The following is a 20,154-nucleotide window of genomic DNA, read 5'->3' as shown; positions in this document are numbered from 1 at the left end:
AAAAATCCTCCAAATGAAACTGACGGGGAAGTTTACAGAGGACAGGAAGCCAAGCTAACACGCTAACAGCTGTTAGCTTACAGATGATTTGTCGCTTCTGTGTGGTGTGAATTGACGGCAGAGGCCGTGCGCCGTGTTCAAGGGAAAGGAGGATGTTTTGTGGCCTGCTGTGCGGCGCTGTGGTGTTTCCCGGACTTTTCTGTATCTTCAGACAGACGCTGAAACTCTGTTTCACACAGTGGAGCGACGCCGACGTGCTTTCTGTCAGTGAGAGGTCAGCACCTCCACCAAACTCCACCATATAAACTCATGTGCCCTATGGATGTTGAATTAGTGCGTGACATTAGTGAAAAGACATACCTGAAAAATTCAGCTTAAATGTAATGAAATAAGGTTGTGCCTGAAAAATGTCCTGCAAAACATAATAATAAGATAACATTATTATTTATGTAAATACATTTCCACAAAGTAATGTTTTTATGTAATTGTCTGATAACAGTATGACACATTTGTGGTTATTCTTCAGGCTGGTCTCTGCAATCCATGCATCTTTGGCCACAGCAGCCGGAGTCACCGTGGTTACATCCTGCAGGGATGTCATGACTGACAGGTGGGTCAAACACCACTACATTTATATAAGGAACATTTACAGCACTTAAAATAAGTCAATGAAGATGTGTGTGACTTTATTTGATCTAGTGATAATACCGTCTGTCTGTTCAAACAGTCACTGGCTGGTCAATGGGTTTGTTTTGTTTGGAGCTCCGTACATGGCCTTTGACATATTTGCCATGTATCTGACCCACTACCACACTCAGAGGGTCAGAGGTCGTTCCAGTGTGCCCTGTGGTCACTCTCTGCAGACAGTGAGGGCTTTCCTCACCAAGGACCTGATGCTGGTGCTGCATCATGCGGCGCTGCTGTTCATATTCATGCCCATCACTCTGGTGAGGAGGAGAATCATTGTCCGTATTAATCAAAGGCTTTACATGTGTGATAAGGACTATAACCGTGTGAATCACAGTTCTTCAGAAGAGGATTGGGGGATTTCTTCATCGGCTGTCTGTTTACCACAGAGTTCAGCACCCCTTTCGTCTCCATGGGAAAGATTCTCATTCAGGTGAGTCATTTGAACAGCCTCATTATTTTTGTTTAAACATTTTACATGTAAGTGTAAAGCTACACATTTCTCTGTGTCTTTACTCCTGTAAACCCCAGCTGGGCCTCGACAACACCAAGCTGCACAGAGTCAATGGTGTCATTGTCCTCCTGAGTTTCTTCGTGTGTCGGATCCTGATCTTCCCCTTCATGTACTGGATGTACGGCCAGCAGTTTGGGGTTCCTCTGCACAAAGTGCCCTTTCATCTGCCCTTGCACTGCAATGTGGGTAATCTGGTGATCCTGGCTCCACAGATCTACTGGTTCATCCTGCTGGTGAAGAAAGCAAACAGACTCTACCTGAGGCAGAAGACAGGGCAGGTGGACAAAGACAGGCCGAGGACTGACTAGTGGTGACTAGTGTCATAGTAAGAGAATAAAGCGCGCACAAAATACAGCTTAAATATTTTATCTAAAGGTTGAATTTGTAATAATTCTGGTTTAAACTCTAAAATATAATGAATGCCTCAGACTGTGCTGCAGATGCAAACATAGCTGTAGAGGTTAGCATGCTGACTTACCAGCCACAGCTTGTACTCTGTTGCAGTACCACTTTGTAACTTAAGGTGGTCTAGTGAATCGACATAGCATTTAATGTGCCCTCAGGCCAACAAGAGGTACCACAGGTGTTCCTGTGTAGAAATGATCCAATAGCAATCATGATGACCTGCTGGATGAGTTACATGAATGCAGCTTGCTGCTGGAACCTCAAGGTTCTCTACCTTGTGAAATAAATTGGACTTGAGGAGACTGACACATCTCTGCTTTCAGTTTCAGACATTCAGTATTTTCTCCTTCCTCTGGTTCCATAATGTTTTAATTGACTTTTGAGTCAGTAAAGAAATGTGTGAAAGTAACTTCAGTACAGCTATTAAATAGGTTTTATATGGTGATTCAACTGAAATACAAATTCCTCCTGCGAAGATGTGAACTTTGTTTCTTAAAAAAGAAAATATTTTATTGAGAAAACATAGGTCTGCATTTTAATGTATTTGTAATCTTTTCCCATCAAAATTAGTTTCATTATTTTAAAAGCAACGCCATCTTTAATTTGGATCTATATTTGATATAATACACCCTGTATCACCCCTTCAAATATTAATATTATAATTTTATAGTTTAAGCTCAAAAACCTGTCAGTTATATCCGTATTCATCACAGATGGACTGAATTGTTTTGCACTACTTTGTGTGGCTTTGAACTGTGATTCTGTCTTTAAGTTTTGTGTTGAAGCAGTGGATTGTAAAACTACAGAGAATATTTTTGTACAAATTAAACTCATTTTTAAATTAATAAAATTAAATTATGCATAGTGAGTGAAGTGTTTGATGAGGGGCTGATTTCCACATATCCCCAAAACACAAAGTGCCTTGAGTGTACAGTAGATAAATCAGTAATTAAATTGCAAATGTAGCCGCCAGTCCAAATTAGCATACTATCTCACATCCTGTTAGTGGAAATGAAAGTAACTGAAGCAGAGTTGGAGACATTTGCTGTGAAATACTGGATTTTTATTCAAATTATATTCTGTAACTTCTTAAACGAGTACAACATGTTCTTCTTTTATCAGTTAATGTGCTCAGAGTTTTAAAGTGTTCACGCAAACTTAGTCTTTACATGAAAAATCATGTGTGTGTCAAGCAGCTGACACTAGCTGAGCGATCTTCTGCTGCAGCACAGCCTTCATTTCCCGATTCTCCAGGTTGTCTGTGATGGTGGAGAAGAAGTGGCGGGTGTTATCGCTCTCCAGCGGGCTGGAGCTCTCAGGGAAGGCGGCCATGATGGCCTGATAGTGACTGAGAATCTCCAGACTGGAGAGGAACAGAGGTTCACACTGGCCTCCAGGCATCATCACCTGGGAGAAAGAAATATTAACACAAGACCTTAATCCTGATGACTGCTATCAGTTTGAAAGAAAAAAACTGTAACATAATCTGGAGATTGGTGTGTTAAAACCTCCAGCCAATCCAAGTAAGGACTTCTCCACAGATGGTGACAGTTCCTACCTGGATGTGCTGAACATGGCAGAAGAGCTGGCTGAGAACGAACAGGACTTCCTGGCTGGGAGCTGTCCCCACATCCTCCTCTATTTGTGACTGTTTCAATGTCAGAGGAGATCCTGCTGCTTCTGTCAAAGCCTCGTCAGTCATCAGATCCGAGTCTCTACGTGCTGGTACTTCAGGAGACTCTGAAGCTGTCAAAGTGCCAGAGGAAGGGGGAGGCAGCTTGGCTTTTATTGAGTTCATCATGTCCCTCACAGCATGGGCGTAAAGCCTTCCGACGTGGCCCCAGCCATCTGCTGACAGCCAGTGGGAGCAGCTGGACCCACACAGCAGCTGGAGGACTCGAAGCAGAAGGACAGACAGACGGAGCTCGCATGAAAACCTCCTCAGGTCCAGGAGGGGCAGATAGTCTACGTACTCCAAGGAGAAGGGGACGTGGAGGCAGCCAGAGGTGATGAGCTCCCTCAGGGCTCCGAGCAGCCTGGTCCACTGAGAGATGGAGCACCAGGGCAGGGTCTGGGTCAGAGCCACCAGCAGACCTTTGCTGAACATGTTGACATGTTCAGGCTTCTGCTGGTCCAGAGAGAGGCAGGACAGCATGGTGGACTGCAGGGAGTCAGATGTAGAGCAGCACTCCATCCAGGCTAAAAGACCTGTACCCTGCCCATACTGAGGGAGGTCCAAACCTGACCACTCCTACAGAGGACACAAACAACAACAATATTTGAACAAAAGTTGGCATTTTTGTGTCAATAACTGCAAACACACTGCAAGAGTAAACTACAGATGATTATCTTTATATATGAAGTCCACAGGCTTCCCACCTGTTCAGGAAGATCACACACGGCTAGCAGAGAGGAGGGCACCTCATTTTTAAAGTGCTCCCCCCACACAGGCTTCAGGTGGAACCGTACTGTCCAGTCCAGTTCCTCCATCTTGTTATACAGCCAGAACAGAGCTCTGGACCAGCTGCTGGGTGCTGCCGCCACCTCTACACCCACCACCTGCCCCAGTGTGGTCAGCACCGACACCAGCAACTCCTTGGTGTCCATGGACCAGTGGTGCACAGCGCTCTCTGGTGGCTGCGCCCAGCATCTGCAATAAGATATGATGGTGGAAGTCATGAATGGGCGAAGAGCTTGGGAGCAAAGCAGTGACATAATGCTGGATCTGGACTTGTCAAACAAACCTGTGAGTCTGGTTGTGAAGCTGGGCCAGGACGTAGAGGAGGGGGAATGGGGAGCAGTCAAGCACCCAGTGAGGAGAAGAAGCTGGATTGTGGACATCCACAGACAAAGCAGTGTGGAGAAGCTGCAGACTCAGCTCCACATCAATAGAGCTGTGACCTGCAGGAACACACAGACAGGAAATTACATCACAACTTTATTTAACAATGCAGTCTTTTACTCCATTACATTTGACAGTTTTTAGTTAATTTCAGTAAAGGTTTCTGTAGCGCTAATGTGTGGGAACCACACAGCAGAATACTCACCCACAGTGGAGAGGTTAGGCAGGACAAAGCTGTTCACGACCTCCTGAGGACACAGAAAGCTGAGCCTCTCTTCTCCTTCTTCAGCTGTGCTGACCGGTGTCATCAGCAGACCCAGAAACTTCAGCAGCTGTTCTTTTTCACTGTCTGACAGGGACTTGGCTCCGATCAGTTCCTGTAAACACCTGCAGAGCAGACTGCTGCCACTCCCAACGTCCTCTCCTTCGTCTTTTCCTCCCCTCTGACCTCGCAGTCCAGGCAGCTGCTGCAGGATCTTAGCCATCAGAGAAAAGGCTCCTTTATTGAAAATAGCTGAGTGGCAGCAGGACCTCAAAGCCGCCTCTGGGTTCTGAAAGGCCACTCTTGCTACTAAAGAAGCGGCTGTGGTTAGATTTCCCTGTGAAGTTCCTCCTCTTCCTTGGATGATGCAGTTGAAGGCCATGTTGAGCTCCTGTTCGAACCCTTCAGTCATAGCAGAGGGGACGGAGCACCCAAAGAACCCCCTGCTGGACAATCTCAGCATGGCAGCCAGCACTGTGTTCTTTTCTTCTAAGGAAAGTTGGGAGAAAATGTCTGCAATGATTTTCATCAGTTTCCTGCACTGGCTCACGTCTGAGCTTTGGCTGTGGAGTTTACTCATGAGGGTGGAGGAGAGGCTGATGAGCGTGTCATGCTGCCGGAAGGCTGCTTGGTTTTTTTCCAGGCAGTCCACCCAGCGTTCATCACAAGCTGCCCATGATGTCTCGCCGGCGAAAAACACTGCAAAGTCCCCACAGCTGTCCAGGCGATGACTGATGATGGTGGTGGTGACCTCTGCCTTCACTTCTGGGCTGCTTTCGACAGCAGTGAGAGCCAGTGAACTCAGCAAACCTCTGAGTGCTTTCTTCACTGTTTCTCCATCATCTATTTCAGTCACAGCTTCAGGTGCTTCTGTTCCGTCGAGAGCTGTCAGCACCCTCTGGACACTTTGCTCTAGTTGGAAGGCAGAGTAACTGGAGCACTCTTTAAGAAGTCCCCTGTTTTGCCAAAAATGTATAAGTTCAGTTATAATCTTGAAGGCCTCACTCAGATTTATGCAGATGGGCTGAAAATGAGATGGTGTGATAGAAGCGCGCAAATCTCTCTGAGCCTCCCGAATAAGTTCAGGACTCAGTTTCTCATGACTCTTTTTTTGCATGCTGATGACTTTAGACAGGATGTTAATCTTCTCTTTGGCTGGCAGTACAACTTCTTTGTCTATAAGGAAGGATGTGTAAAGAGCATTGAGAGAAATGAACAGAGACTGGCAACACAGGTCTGCTGAGGATACATGAGCTTTCATGTCTTTAAGTGCATTGAGAAAAATGTGCAGAACGTCAGTGTTCGGCAGTGAAGCTGGTAAATCTACTATGTCTAGTTTTATCCTCTTTGCTGCCTGAGGGGACACACCGGAGGACGTAGAGGAGAGACGGGCCACCTGATTGGTAAACATCGCCTCTAGGCTCTCTTCTCCTAACTTCTGTTCATCGCTGCCTTTCCATAGTTCCCACCACACCTCCAGAAAAAGCTGGATGTCCTCCACTGTCACGGGATTGCTCCTCACATGCTCTACCAGCCTTTCCAGCTCTGCACAGATTTGAGGTTGAGGAAGACATAGGAGGAAACTGGCAAAAAAATGAGCAGCTGCCGTCGACTTCACCAGTTCCAGCAGGACGACTTGGTTAACCTCAGGGAGGCTGTTTTGGAGGGAGAAGAAAGGGTTTTCTTTCCATGTTGTCTCAACGTCCTCTCCAGCCTCTCTGCTCAGCAGCTTCAGCCACACAACACAAAGTGTCTTCTTCTTCCAGCTCACAGCGATTGGATTGGGACCACCGTCGAGTTCATCCAGACCACCAACTTCTCTGAGGGCCTCCAGGAACAGGTGTCCAACACGACTCCAGTCAGCCTTCTGAATGGAGGACAGGGACGAAGGAGAACACAGCTTATCAGCAAGGAGGAAAGCTCCCTGGAGGACAGCTGAATCTGAAAGAGAGCAAGGGTCAAAGAAAGGTTTCTCAGAAGAACGCTCTAATCACTGTGGTTAAAACAGCAGAAAAAATAAAATAAGGAAAATATCTGTCTATACCTCAAACCCAACTGTTACTGCACACAAGTTCATTCTTATAGTATTACAACATATATAGTCTTACGATATATACAACATATGCACTGCAAATATTTGAACGCAGCGGAAATGTTTCCAGGGACCGTAAAAGGTGACGGACCTTGTCGAGACACGCAAACGGTAAGCAAAAGGCTAATAAATAATGTCTCACTGATGCTGGTAAAGCATAAACCATCACTACTGATGATTGGTACACTTGAATAACTTCGAAAGCCAGAACCCCCTAATACGAATGGTTCCGAGCAGGTCCGTCATCCTTTAGCGCCCCTGAAAAAACTTCCGCTGCGCCGTGTGTCGGTATTTACAGCATTTTTGTGTATTTATTGTGTTGTTACCATCATCTACCCTGAAGGTGCTTTCTTAATTCGCTTATGATTTCTTAAGCGGCAGTGCGCTGAACTCTCTCGGCCACCGTACTCGAAGCATATTTTAGCACAAGTTGAAATTAAAAAATACATAAATTAGACGCAATAGCGTGTGAATAAAATATAGTCACAAGTGTACAAAAAGTTGGCGTTACCTTTGTTCATCATCTGAGTCATAGCTGCTCAATGTTGCTAAAAGCAGGTAAGCTAGCAAGTTTGCTAAATTTAGTCCGTTTTTTCCGTTTCCATTCATAAGCTGTCAAAGTGTGACTGTTTGACTCCTTAAGTTTTACATTATATTTCTATGAAGCTTATTCAGGTAGAAACGTCCCTCAAGCATGTCAACAGTTTCGTATGAAGCGCTTCCGCTATTCCGCATCAGCGTGTAGGCGTCAAAGAGAACCCGGATGCTCTCATGTGGGCAGTGTTTCCTCACAGCGCCTCGTCAGGATAGGTGAAGTACTGCAAGTCCACTGGCGTAAAATAGAAAGCGCCTTTTCGAATTCCCCCCATGTTTACGTTAATGTGTTTGGAGCAGCACGCTTTATCCCGGGCGTTGTTTTCAAACGTTTAGTGTAGACACATGAAATATTGTATAGTATTTTATGTTGCTGCACGTCACGTGATGCGAAGGACTGCAAGGGGAGTTTTTATTCCTTTAAATTGAAAGTGAAAGTGTCGACATCAGTGGACTGTTCGAGCAACAAGGCGAATCAAGCTGGAAAGTGCCAATGAATCATTATGGGATTCATCTTAAAAATACTTATTTACTTGTATCTGTGTGCAGGTAAGACGTTTAGGCTACTTAAAGATGTTTGCATGTTGTGAAGTTTTTGGAGCTTGTAGCTCAATTGTTGAATTACGAATAATAAACTCATAAGCGTGCCTGTCTTGTGTGTCTGTCATTCAGGTGTGCGGTGTGTCCTTCAGATTCCATGGCTGCCCTGTCAGTTCACTGATGAGCAGGTGTCTGTGAATAAAGAGGGACACACTGAGACTCAGCACATGCCCAGAGAGGCTATGCTGCAGTTTGGTCAGAAAGGAGAGGCTCCTGTTAATCCACATGCCATCACGTTCCTGATCACAGGTGAGTTACTGCAGCCTGCAGGAGCAGAGCCCTGAGAACTAACACTGAACACTCTGTTCTGTTGTAGGGTCTAAGCTGGACCTGCGGAGGTACATGGAGGGGGTGGAGGCAGATCAGCTGGAGTGTGAGCTGCGTCGATACAGTACGGAGGGCATCCATGTCCGCTGGCCTGTCATCGGGGCCCAGGACTACAACTTCTGGTTCACCTGCACCCTTAGACATAGCAAGGGTCTCTTCACTGTCACCGGGTTCCTCAGACAGCCCACTGACCAGCCCCCACCAGGACAGCAGGACTACCGCCGCTGGTCTGCTATTGGAGACAGAGAGATACTGACCACCTCAGGTAAACAAAGCATGAAACTATAAGGAGTTGGAGGCAAAATTATGAACCCCCCTATGAAAATGTAACAATAAATCTAATAATGTTATCTCCAACTGTATGAGCCATTTTTTTCTTACATCAGTTGTTCATCTCTCTACCATCGTTGTCTCCATAGTTGCCTTGGTCATTAAAACACAGACTCCATCAGTGAGAGCGGGCCTGGGGTCACAACAGAAGCTCCACTGTCAGTTTGGTGTGGACCACAAGGGACCCAACGTCACTGTGGAGTGGCACTGGCAATATCGCGGAGACAGGATTAAACTGTTCAGCCACAACAGCCGCACAGGGCAGACGCAGGGGACTGGGGTTGGGGTGAAGACCCTCACAGGTGGAGATGTCTCCTACACCCTCCCCTTCGCCAAGATGAGCAGTGAAGGAACCTTCATTTGTTCTGTGTCTGTGACTCCTCTGTTCACAAGTGTGGACATTAACCTGCGTATTGAAGGTGAGCGGATAATCTTGAGAGTACTAGAATCAGATCTTCATGATCTGTGGAGCTAATTTTAGTGAACAGGCAGCAGCAGAGCTGGTGGTGTTAGAGTGTAGAAGTCACAGCGGTAGAAGCAAATACTTCTTCCAGAGGAAACTCCTACTTTCTCTTTTATTTTTACTCCTCTGAAGCCACACTTCTGCTCAGTTCTTCCTAAATATCTTCACTTTAGAAATGCTCCACTGACATACAAGGAAAATCTTGAATATTCTCAGAAATGTGCATTTTTTACACATTCTTTTCTCTGTATATTAACTTACAGAGCCTCCTCGAGTCTCCCTCAATGTGGGACCCACTGTGTCACTGCAGGAGGGCGGTGAACAGAAAGTTGTTTGTGAAGCAGAGGGCTACTTCCCTCTGGATGTGGAGATAGTTTGGACTGAGCAGGACTCTGCAGCGTCAGGTCGGAGGGTCGGTGCCCCTCTCCCCAGGGAGCTCAAGAATGTCCTGCTGTCCAGCCACAAACACAACCCAGACCAGACCTACTCTGTGGCGGCTTTCTTCTACCTCCAGGCGACACTCAGAGACTCGGGGAAACAGTTTACATGCAGCGTCTCCCATCAGTCCCTGAGAATGCCCATCAGAAAGAGCTTCATCCTGAGTGTTGAGGGTAAGAGAAAGTCCCTGTGTGCTGTAGTACTGTGATTCACCACACAGTGGCAGCAGAGGTGCATGACCGTGTCTGTTGTCTCTGCTCAGAGCCCAGCAGCTGGATGTTTTATCTCACCATTGGCTTTGTTTTGGTCTCACTGCTGGCGGTCCTGTGTGTGATGCTGTGCTACCTTCAGTCAGGTGAGAGCAGGGAACCTCATAATACAAAATAATAAATCAAAATGTTTCCTTATGAGTGATTTAACATGTTAGAATAACCATACTGTGACATATGTGTGAATATTTGTTTTTATTTGCCCCACAGCAAGAAAACAGTCAGCATATGTAAGTGCTACCAACAGTTGCATTTATTTATTTGTTGATCTCAGCATTGTAAAATAATATTTAAAATGTGTGCGTGTTGTTATCTGAATGCTTGTTTGTGTGTCTTTCCTGAACAGAAAATAAGATAGCCTCGGTGGCCCAAGAAGAGCATCACAAGTACCAGTGAAGGCGATCTGTCTGTCTGGATGATTTTTATTGTAGAAGATCTTAGATATTTGATTTAAGTTTTTCTTTTTGGTGAAGTTGGGTTTCTGTGAAACTTTTTTTTTTTGACGTTGCACTGATTTGAATTTAATTTCACACTTGCTAACATGGCAAGAAAGCAACAGCAGCAGCTGAAATGCACCTTATGGTGTTTGTGACCACTACTAGTGCTGTGGTGCAACATGACACATGTCTGATCTGCATGCTACGTAAACACAGCGTGGCTAACATACAGCTCGCTCAGCTTGATTTCTTGTTGTTAGAAGCAAAGTGGATATTAGCAGTCAGAGCTCTCAGAGCCACTAAACGGCAGGTTCTCATCAACAAATCATTCAGTTAATACTGGATGGAAATGGAAGGTTGTTTATTTACAAGGAAACAACGAAATGTGTTTTAATGAGAAGAAGCTGCAGTGATTCTAAAACATCTGAAAAACCTGCTGAGGTTTTACATTGTTTTAGCAGGAAATGAGAGCAAAATAAAAGCTTGGGATGAGAAAATCATATGATGTACCTTTGTCCTTTGTTCAGACATTGGTAGATTTATGGCTCCATTATATGACTGGAAAAATACAAAAATCTCATGTATCAGCCTACAATAGGAAAGAGGCTGATGGTTGCAGAATGCATGTTTTTTATACTGTAAAGGCAGTGAGATTAGAAAATGTGCTTTGAATAGAAGTCAATGGGACGTTTTTGGCCAAGGAGGTGTCCAGAGGGAGTATCTGGCACTACATAAAATATACTAATGCAATCAAATCAGTTGTGTTGCTGTTCTTTGACGTGCCACACTGTTCTGCTGTTCATTTGTGGCCAATTTCCAGCAGTAATATGCTAATGTATATATAGTTTTGTTCAACTAACTTATGTTCAACGTGAAGCTACAGCACACACAGCCAACAACAGTATGCTAATGTTACCAACCGTCTATCTTCTCTGCTGATAGATTGCTTTCAAACAGTAAGCTCAATCAACAATGAACTACACAGTTGTGCTTGTTGTTGTTAAAGGCAAAGTTTTGTTGTTTGGTCCCATCTGTGTTTGTCCCCACCATGGGACAGAATCATTAGTGTGTCTCACAAGATATGTGTGTGTCTGAGTCTTCGGGTTCCCCGAAGAAATCCAGATACTCTGACGTGTCTCTGGATGATGATTGGGGTAGACTTATTTATTTCATTTTGTGTGTCTATATGCTATGTCAAAATAATCACACTCCAAATACAGTTTAACCAAAAACCTATAAAGACTCAACATGTCTCCTTCTATACTTCGCTTCAGTTTTCAGTTTTATTTATATAGCGCATATTACAATCAGAAATTGTCTCAAAGTGCTTCACAGGAACCCCCCTAAGAGCACTGTGGCAAGGAAAAACTCCCTTTAGGAGGAAGAAACCTTGAGCAGGACCCGTCAACTTAAGGGGGAACCAGTCCTGCTGCTAGTCGGCCGGGTAGAGGAGGAGAAGAAGAGGGAGACAGCACAGAGAGGATGAAGGAGAGAGAGAGAGAGAGAGGAGCAAACATGATACAGTACAGAGCAAACATGACAGCAAGATGAAACAGTGATTATATTATAATGGACATCTATATATATATCGTCAGTCCATAAGTAGTAATAGTAATTTGATAGTAATCAAAGCAAAGATGAGCAGCGGGGGCTAGTGAAGTCAATGAGCACAGGAGAGATCAGGGGCCGGACTGCAGGTCAGTATGCAGGTCTTGAGACCTGCAAAGAGAGAGAGAGAGCGAGACAGTTAACACAGATTATGAGACGGTATTACCAGTATGATCCAGACTAAGGAGAGTAGAGGAGAGGTCAGAGGGTGAGTTGGAAACTGCTCAATGGGTCCTGTTTGTACCCCCCGACAAGGTAGGATACTGAAGCTACAACTTCCCAGTCTCCTCGAGACCCTTTGCTGCAGCAGGTCTCCCTGCAGAAGGCGTCTGGCTGCTGGCAGCTCGATCCAGCTCTGGCTGCTGCACTGGGAAAGACCAGTGAGGAGGTGAAGAGCAGTAGGACGAAGAGGAGGAGCCTCCCAGGAGGTAAATATTACTAAGGTAAATAACACTGGGTTCCATTTTGGTGAACAGTCTGTGAGTTGTCACTGAAGATGATGATGCATGATGTCCCTGTATGAGGTTGAACTGGATTTCACCTGTGGCTGTGGCGCGAAGAAGTCAGGACAAGAATCCACCTTCAGGACCCTGCTGAGGTCGGTGACAACCCATCCATCAGAGTTTGACATACTCAGATGTCCTCTGTACAGTCTGAGCTTCTTGTTTATGCTGCAGACCCAGTCAGTGAGTGCTTTTTGTTCCCGAAAGAGTCCATTCAGTCTCTCACTGCTGTTTTCTTTTGTGTCTGCAGATTCCTGGTGAGAGTTGGTGTGAGCTACAGTCTGCCACTTGGGCCCTGGAGGATGCCGGTAAGTTCACATCAGAGGAGACTCAACTCAACTCTCAACTCAACTTCATTTATAGAGCACTTTAAAATCAACCCAGTTGGCCAAAGTGCTGTCCACAAATACAAAAGCATATAAAACACATGAAGATAAAAAAACAATAAAAACATAGTAAAAACATAAAACAGTAAAAGTCAACATCTCAGACTGAGTTAAAAGCCAAGGAGAAAAGGTATGTTTTCAAAGAGGATTTAAAAGCTACAAGAGAGTCAGCCTGCCTAATGTGCAGGGGCAGATTGTTCCATAGTTTGGGGGCAGTGACTGCGAAAGCACGATCACCTCTAGATTGTTTGTGGGACTATTAAAAGAGACTGATCTGCCGACCTGAGAGAGCGTGAGGGAGTGTATGGCTGAAGCAGGTCGGACAGATACTGTGGGGCGAGGCCATTAAGACATTTAAAAACAGAATTTTAAAATCAATCCTAAAATGCACTGGGAGCCAATGAATGGAAGCTAAAACCGGAGTGATGTGCTCAAATTTTTTGGTACCTGTTAAAAGTCGGGCTGCAGCATTTTGAATTAATTGCAGACGAGACAGCAGCGTCTGGCTGAGCCCAACATAAAGTGCATTACAGGAGTCAAGTCTACATGAGATAAAAGCATGGATTAAAATCTCAAAGTGATGTCTTGATAAAAATGGCTTGACTTTGGCTAGTTGTCGTAAATGATAAAAACTGGACTTGACAACTGATTTGATCAAATTTCAGACCTCTGTCAATTTTTACCCCCAGATTTGTGGCTGTTTGTGTCACATGTTGACTCAGAGGACCCAGATCCACATGAATTTTGGAAGCATCACAAGGGCCGAACAACATGACTTCAGTTTATTCGTCATTCAGGCTGAGAAAGTTCAATGGCATCCATCGCTGCAATACAGTCTAAAAGTTTGTCTACACAAGAAGCCTCTCCCTGTTTTAGTGGCAGATAAATTTGACAGTCATCAGCATAACAGTGAAATGTGACACCATGCTTTCTGAAAATAGATCCAAGAGGAAGTATATACAGGGAGAAAAGGGCCAAGTATAGAGCCTTGAGGAACGCCACACCTGAGAGGTGCTGCATGTGACTCCGCTGTTCCAAGTTGTACACAAAAGGTTCTCCCTGTTAGGTAGGACCTGACCCAGTCTAAAGCACCACCTTGGATGCCCACCCAGTTCTCCAGGTGAGACAAGAGGATCTGATAGTCCACTGTATCGAAGGCCGCTGTTAGGTCCAACAGAACCAGAGCAACACAGTGACCCGCGTCTGAAGCTAAAAGAACATCATTAAAAACCCTCAACAGTGCTGACTCCGTACTGTGACGGGTTCTAAACCCAGACTGAAACATCTCAAGAATGTGGTGCCCCTCTAAAAAAGAATTCAGCTGACAGTAGACAATTTTCTCCAGAATTTTAGAAAGAAATGGGAGTTTAAAAATTGGCCTAAAATTAGAAAGCATTAGAAACAGGTACACTCCCACTTGACAAACTGCTGTTTATGATGTTAAGCAAATGTGGTGCCAGAGTAGAGCAGACCTCTTTAAAAAGACGAGGTGGGACTGGATCACAGGGAGACCCAGCTGGTTTCATATGATCCATTATGTCTCTCAGAAAGGGCAGGCTGACACGCTCAAACTGGTTGAACACAGCCGAGCATGTGACAGAGATGGAAGGATCATAAGAAGGGAGAGTAATCAGGGCCGTAGTGCTCACAACCTTGTTGATAAAAAAAAAGCTCAGGAAGTTCTCACATACTTCAGTGGAATTCTCCAAGCAAAATGACTGTGGAGCATTAAGAACAGAATTTACAGTTTTAAACAAAACACGAGGATCGTGACAATAAGATAAAATAATATCAGAAAGATATTTGGTTTTTGCAGCCTTAACAGTTCTCTGATAAAAACGCCAGCTGTCCCTCAACATCTGGAAAGACACCTGTAGCTTGTCCTTTCCTTTCGCTCTGCTCTCCTGCACTCGGCCTGGCAGCGCGTGTAGCATCATTTATCCACAGCTTAGGTCTGGGTTTGGAAGGCCTCGTTTTTAGTGGAGCCACAGCATCGAGCACAGTTTGCCATGTTGAGTTAAAATAAGAGGAGAGAGTCTCAACATCGCAATTTGAGCCCAAATCTTCAGTTGGTTATATTGTTAACATTATCAGCAGCGTTTGTGTAGTACACTGTTGATTTGTGGTGTAACCTACACATAAAAGTTAAGAGTACAGCACTGATATGACCCAATGAATGTTGGCTGAATCCCACGCAGCGCCGTGGTCCACACCTCCACAGCCAGGTTCAACTGTGACAGCCTACATCCACAGAGGATGCGTGGATTCTGTCTTCTAATAACAGACACAATCAGAACTATTATTCAAGTATATTCCAAGATTATGTTCCTGGGGTTCAGGAATCAACAATCACGGCCATAGAAAATCTACCCGACCATAACTAGCAGGTGCTATGTATGGTCTCTATTGACCCTGTTAACAAACCTCCAGTGGTTCAAGATGTGACCACGTTTTCTTTTTAAATTTGGCTTCATAATATATTTATTTTCCACACAGCTGAGGACGTTGAACATGCTGTTACATGCTGGCCGACATGGTCACGTTCACTGTTACTCCTAAAACGAGTAAAGATAGAATTTTATGGAAGAAGAACTCCCGATGTTTACTTCCTGGTTTGAACAGAAACGGGTCCTGCAGAGACACGCCCACATTACATCTGTAATGCACCAACATGGTCACCAGTTAATTCAGGCACCGGTTAATTCGGGTTCAGCCGACACAACGGCGACAGTCGGATCCAAAGTATTCCAAAGAGGCCTCAGGAGAGCACGCCAAGCACGCTTTCAGCTTCACCTGTCTGCCACTGCGTTTTCCTCGGCGTCTACGCCCTCTGCGTGCAGGTAGAGGCGGAACACGGACAAGGTAAGCCGGTATACCAGAGAGAACCGGGGGGCAGAAAGTTTTCGTCCATCATGTCCATACTGCCCCAAATTTTTAAAGGACAGTCGAAGATTCAGAAGAGTTTAACACCTGACCCACACACAAATCTGAATTTTGACCATTCAGTTATTTCCACATCAAAAAGGCAGAGTCTGAGTGTGTCATGTCTGCTCAATCCTCCCTGTCTCTCTGCAGTACCATCATGAGTCCCCTGCCCCCTCCTGCAGCAGCTCCACAGCAGCAGCGGAGGCTTCACCCAGAAACACAGTAAGACCCTGGATAAACACACTAATACATGTTGTTTGGTTGTTGGAAACAGCAGCATCAGACAAGAGGAAGGGCTGAGTATAAAACACAAGAAGCCTTCAAAATGAAACACTACATCCTACTAAACCCTTTTTGAAGTAACACAGTAATCAGAACTGTCACTAGCACTGTGGAGGTGGTGAAGCTGCCGGACAACGTGGTCCTAGTTTCTGTTATTGAACCGTAAGTAAATCACACAAACAAAGTATGATTAAACATGGCTGCTGCTGTCTAACATGGACATCTGTGTCTCTGTCTAAAGGAGCGGACAGTTGTCCTACAGGCTTGTTGCTGTGTAGCCTCCTCTTCCTCTGTGACTGATCATGATGAAATCATCAATGATCAGGTGTTCAGGTCTGTGTGATCATTATTATAATCTCTGTCTGTGTATTGGGCTTTAATTCATCTGAACAGCTTCCCAGAGATGAATTTGAATTGTATTTGTTCTCATAATGTAGCCTGCTTGTGTCCTCACATGTGCACACAGTGGTATCTTGTATCCTTACTTTTGTTTTTCCTGTTTTGTTCCTGTAGAAAGAGAAAACACGATGAGCAGCCATCGTCACAGCCGCACATAAAAAAACCGAGGAACGCCTTCATGCTCTTCCTCACAGAGCAGAGGCCCAAAGTCTCTGCTGAGAAGGGCATGAAGGGCAGTGCGGCTGTGAATGCAGCTGTGGGTCAGAAGGTAAGAAACACTCTGGATCAAGAGTTGGTTTGAACTGCTGTCATCCACTCAGACTGCGTTTTGGAAGCTATCAGCCAGCACTGATCTGACACTACGAGCCACAGAATGCTGACTGCAGTTCAATTAATGGCCACAGGCACCAATATTAACAAGGCTTTTCTGATTTTGTGACGCACACACTGCAGAAACACACATCACTGTGACTACCAGCCTGCAGTTGTGTTTTAGTACATGTGCTGACAGCGAGTTGTCGTCTGTCCACAGTGGAACACACTGTCAAAGGAGGAGCAGGCTAAATATTATGAGGAGGCCGAGGCAGAGCGGCGGCTCCATGCCCAGCTGCACCCAGGATGGTCGACAGCAGACAACTACACTCAACAAAAATATAAACGCAACACTTTTGTTTTTGCTCCCATGTTTCATGAGATGGACTTGAAGATCTAAACTTCATTCCAGATACACAATATTACCATTCCTCTCAAACATTGTTCACAAATCTGTCTAAATGTGTGATAGTGAGCACTTCTGCTTTGCTGAGATAATCCATCCCACCTCACAGGTGTGCCACATCAAGATGCTGATCTGACATCATGATTAGTGCACAGGTGTACCTCAAACTGCCCACAATAAAAGGCCACCCTGAAATGTGCAGTTTTGTCTCACAGCAAAAAACAGCTTGTGGCATCCCACAGATGCCACAAGCATTGAGGGAGCGTGCAATTGGCATGCTGACAGCAGGAATGTCAACCAGATCTGTTGCTCGTGCATTGAATGTTCATTTGGATTATCTCAGCAAAGCAGAAGTGCTCACTATCACACATTTAGACAGATTTGTGAACAATGTTTGAGAGGAATGGTAATATTGTGTATCTGGAATGAAGTTTAGATCTTCAAGTCCATCTCATGAAACATGGGAGCAAAAACAAAAGTGTTGCGTTTATATTTTTGTTGAGTGTATGTAAGCACACTCTGCTCACACACAACTACCACACAACTCCTCCACAGACAGTGCAAACAGAGTGTGATATGTGTGATGTGCTTGATTTTAGGGCAAAAAGAGGAAGAGGGTGAGGAGGAGGGCTGCAGCTGCAAAGTAGAGGTAAAAATGCTGTTTGATGCAGGTAGACACAGAGGACTGACCATGTTTGTGTTTCTACAGACTAAGAAGACAGAGTCTCTGAGTTTATTTCTGTAAATACTTTTTATACATTTTTATTGTAAATAGTTTTATTTTACTTTGTTATTTTTTAATAAATCTTGTTCATAAATTTAAAAAATCCTCTTTATTTGCTGATAAATCAGACTTATATAGGGAAGCCATCTTTACAACAGAACAAATAGTGTAACCATAAAGCAGACAGCCAACGACAAGTTTGTTTAATTGTGAAACTGTGGCCATGACAGCACATTAATGACTGCTGAGATGCACAATGAATTGAAACAATCCCGCTAACTACCTAGCCAAAAACTTGCTAAGCTCTCCCCTAGTCTTCATGCGGCTACTGACAGTGGGTATTTATGCACTAGGAACCACTAGAGTGAGAAAGGCAACTGTACAACAGCGACCCCCCAACTTCTAGTGACGTGCTCCCGAGACAACTGCTCGAACCGCTTTCACCGCAACACTACAAAGTCCCCCGAACGAATCCCAAAAGGAGAAACGTTCCTACTGCCTACAAGGGAAAGTTCCAATTCTAACAATCGCACCCCGAACCAGACTGTCCACATGGCCAAACAACTGTCTTCCAATTACAGGAGGCAGCACTTACATTTCCCCGCCAAAAATCTATTCAACACACAAATCAAATTTGAGGACTTGAGACCTGCTTGACTAACACTGATAAAAGACTCGACTTTGACTTGGTTTCCATGACTTAGACTTGAAACAGATGAATGCTTTTAATATAATGATCTGCATTTTTTAAATAACAGTGATGTCATCAAAGGTATACCTTTGGTGTACCTTTGATGACGCCGTTTCTGGAGTAACGCGGAGAACAGCATCAGTGCAACAGTGCAACAGTGCAAGTATCAGAGAGGTAGAAGGATAAAACACAGCTGCAGAGGAGCTTAACATCTGAGCAACGTTCTTCATACAGTCAGTTTCTTGGTCAGTACCAACAGTAGTGAGTGATAAGTGCAACTTCATCGCACATTTATGCACATACCCTGTGTGTGTGTCTGCGGGTATTGTGCCGAACTCCACTCTGCGTGACAGAGACCAGAGACCCAGGGACTGTAGAGACGGTAGAGCTCTTGGTGACGTTAACAACCTGTTAAAATGCAGAATAATCAGCTTTGTAAATGTTTAATTTGAACATGTAATATGAACATATCAAACTATTGCTGCATTATTACGTGAGTCAGTGAAGAATATTGATTTTGTTAACATTATAAATTTTCCTAAAGTCAATATTTTTAGGGACACTTGACGAGCAACATATTTTTTTCTTTTAAACATGCCATTGTGAGCATTTTAATTTGAAGCCCATTAGCCCATTATGACTTGAGACTTGCACATGAGCGACTCACTCCCACCTCTGGCAAGTACTAACAGACACTATACACTGATTTAGACCAATTTGGTGACGTGACCTCCGTAACAGCTAAATACTCCTCTTAAAACTGATGAACATGAATATTCTTCCTAAATGTTTGATTGAGTATAATGTACAATCCTTAAACCATGTTGGAGTATTATTGATGCAGCGTTTTCATTTGTACGTTAAGGTGAAGCCACTTTTAATGATATTATTGCTGAATTATAATACAGTTCACTGTGTTTATTGATCCATATATGTCACCTGCACAGTTTGAAATGGACCTCTAGCCTGTACTGGACAGCATGGTGCAGGAGATGGAGTGGGCGGAGGCTGTTTCCACTCCTGAAGCAGTGATTCAGGATCTGTTTCCAGATGGTGCAGTCGACCCCCTTCCTCCTCCTCCTGTGCCTGCTGCACCGGACGCCCACCTGCAGCTGGACGACGGAGCCAGCCAGGGACAGGTAAGACACAAAGTGGAGGTCAGGGACAGAGACAAAAACACCTGAGCCTCAGCAGGATCCTTATGACACTTTAGCAGACAGAGGACACCAACTTGTCTAATCACCTCCACATTTGTGTCCTCAGGTTCAACTTCCAGTGGTGAAGCTGCCGGACAACGTGGTCCTGGTTTCTGTTATTGAACCGTAAGTAAATCACACAAACAAAGTATGATTAAACATGGCTGCTGCTGTCCAACATGGACATCTGTGTCTCCTGAGCCTCCTCTTCCTCCTCCTGCTGCTGCTCCTCCCCTCCCCACCACATCAAGGTAAGTTGCTGATGCTGCTTTTGGACAATATGTGACTAATCATGATGAATCATGATCGTATTTAATGTCATAATGTAGCCTACTTGTGTCCACGCTCACGCACACATTGGTCTCCTCACTTTTGTTCCTGTTTTGTCCCTGTAGAAAGAGAAGACCTTGATGGCCAGCCATCGTCACAGCCGTACATCAGGAAGCCCAGGAACGCCTTCAT

General features: G+C 44.7%; 3 protein-coding genes and 1 long non-coding RNA gene across 4 annotated transcripts; 2 read left to right on the top strand and 2 right to left on the bottom strand.

Moving 5' to 3' along the window:
- The first annotated feature begins 35 nt into the window (after window positions 1-35).
- On the top strand, window positions 36-2,300 carry LOC114445045 (protein FAM57A-like). Its single transcript, XM_028419989.1, has 5 exons — window positions 36-274; window positions 527-610; window positions 728-947; window positions 1,025-1,120; window positions 1,219-2,300. The coding sequence occupies exons 1-5, from the start codon at window positions 153-155 to the stop codon at window positions 1,507-1,509; spliced, it is 813 nt and encodes a 270-aa protein (XP_028275790.1). The 5' UTR covers window positions 36-152; the 3' UTR covers window positions 1,510-2,300.
- Window positions 2,301-2,652: 352 nt separating this feature from the next.
- gemin4 (gem (nuclear organelle) associated protein 4) lies at window positions 2,653-7,536 on the bottom strand. The gene is made up of 6 exons (XM_028420552.1): window positions 7,314-7,536; window positions 4,654-6,651; window positions 4,351-4,507; window positions 3,986-4,256; window positions 3,165-3,857; window positions 2,653-3,013 (listed from the first exon to the last, which is right to left on the bottom strand). The coding sequence occupies exons 1-6, from the start codon at window positions 7,333-7,335 to the stop codon at window positions 2,795-2,797; spliced, it is 3,360 nt and encodes a 1,119-aa protein (XP_028276353.1). The 5' UTR covers window positions 7,336-7,536; the 3' UTR covers window positions 2,653-2,794.
- Window positions 7,537-7,712: 176 nt separating this feature from the next.
- dhrs13b.2 (dehydrogenase/reductase (SDR family) member 13b.2) lies at window positions 7,713-10,760 on the top strand. The gene is made up of 8 exons (XM_028420281.1): window positions 7,713-7,945; window positions 8,069-8,245; window positions 8,313-8,588; window positions 8,743-9,072; window positions 9,380-9,727; window positions 9,817-9,909; window positions 10,034-10,053; window positions 10,170-10,760. Exons 1-8 carry the CDS (start codon window positions 7,900-7,902, stop codon window positions 10,179-10,181), a joined length of 1,302 nt encoding a protein of 433 aa, XP_028276082.1. The 5' UTR covers window positions 7,713-7,899; the 3' UTR covers window positions 10,182-10,760.
- An 8,044-nt stretch (window positions 10,761-18,804) lies between these two features.
- On the bottom strand, window positions 18,805-19,862 carry LOC114445315 (uncharacterized). The gene is made up of 3 exons (XR_003671622.1): window positions 19,740-19,862; window positions 19,436-19,608; window positions 18,805-18,904 (listed from the first exon to the last, which is right to left on the bottom strand). It is a non-coding gene; the product is annotated as an uncharacterized LOC114445315 (long non-coding RNA).
- Window positions 19,863-20,154: the final 292 nt, after the last annotated feature.

Source organism: Parambassis ranga, chromosome 13 (genome assembly GCF_900634625.1).
Source record: "Parambassis ranga chromosome 13, fParRan2.1, whole genome shotgun sequence".
In the NCBI taxonomy this organism is placed as follows: Eukaryota; Metazoa; Chordata; class Actinopteri; family Ambassidae; genus Parambassis; species Parambassis ranga.
This window is presented reverse-complemented; position numbering and strand designations above follow the sequence as displayed.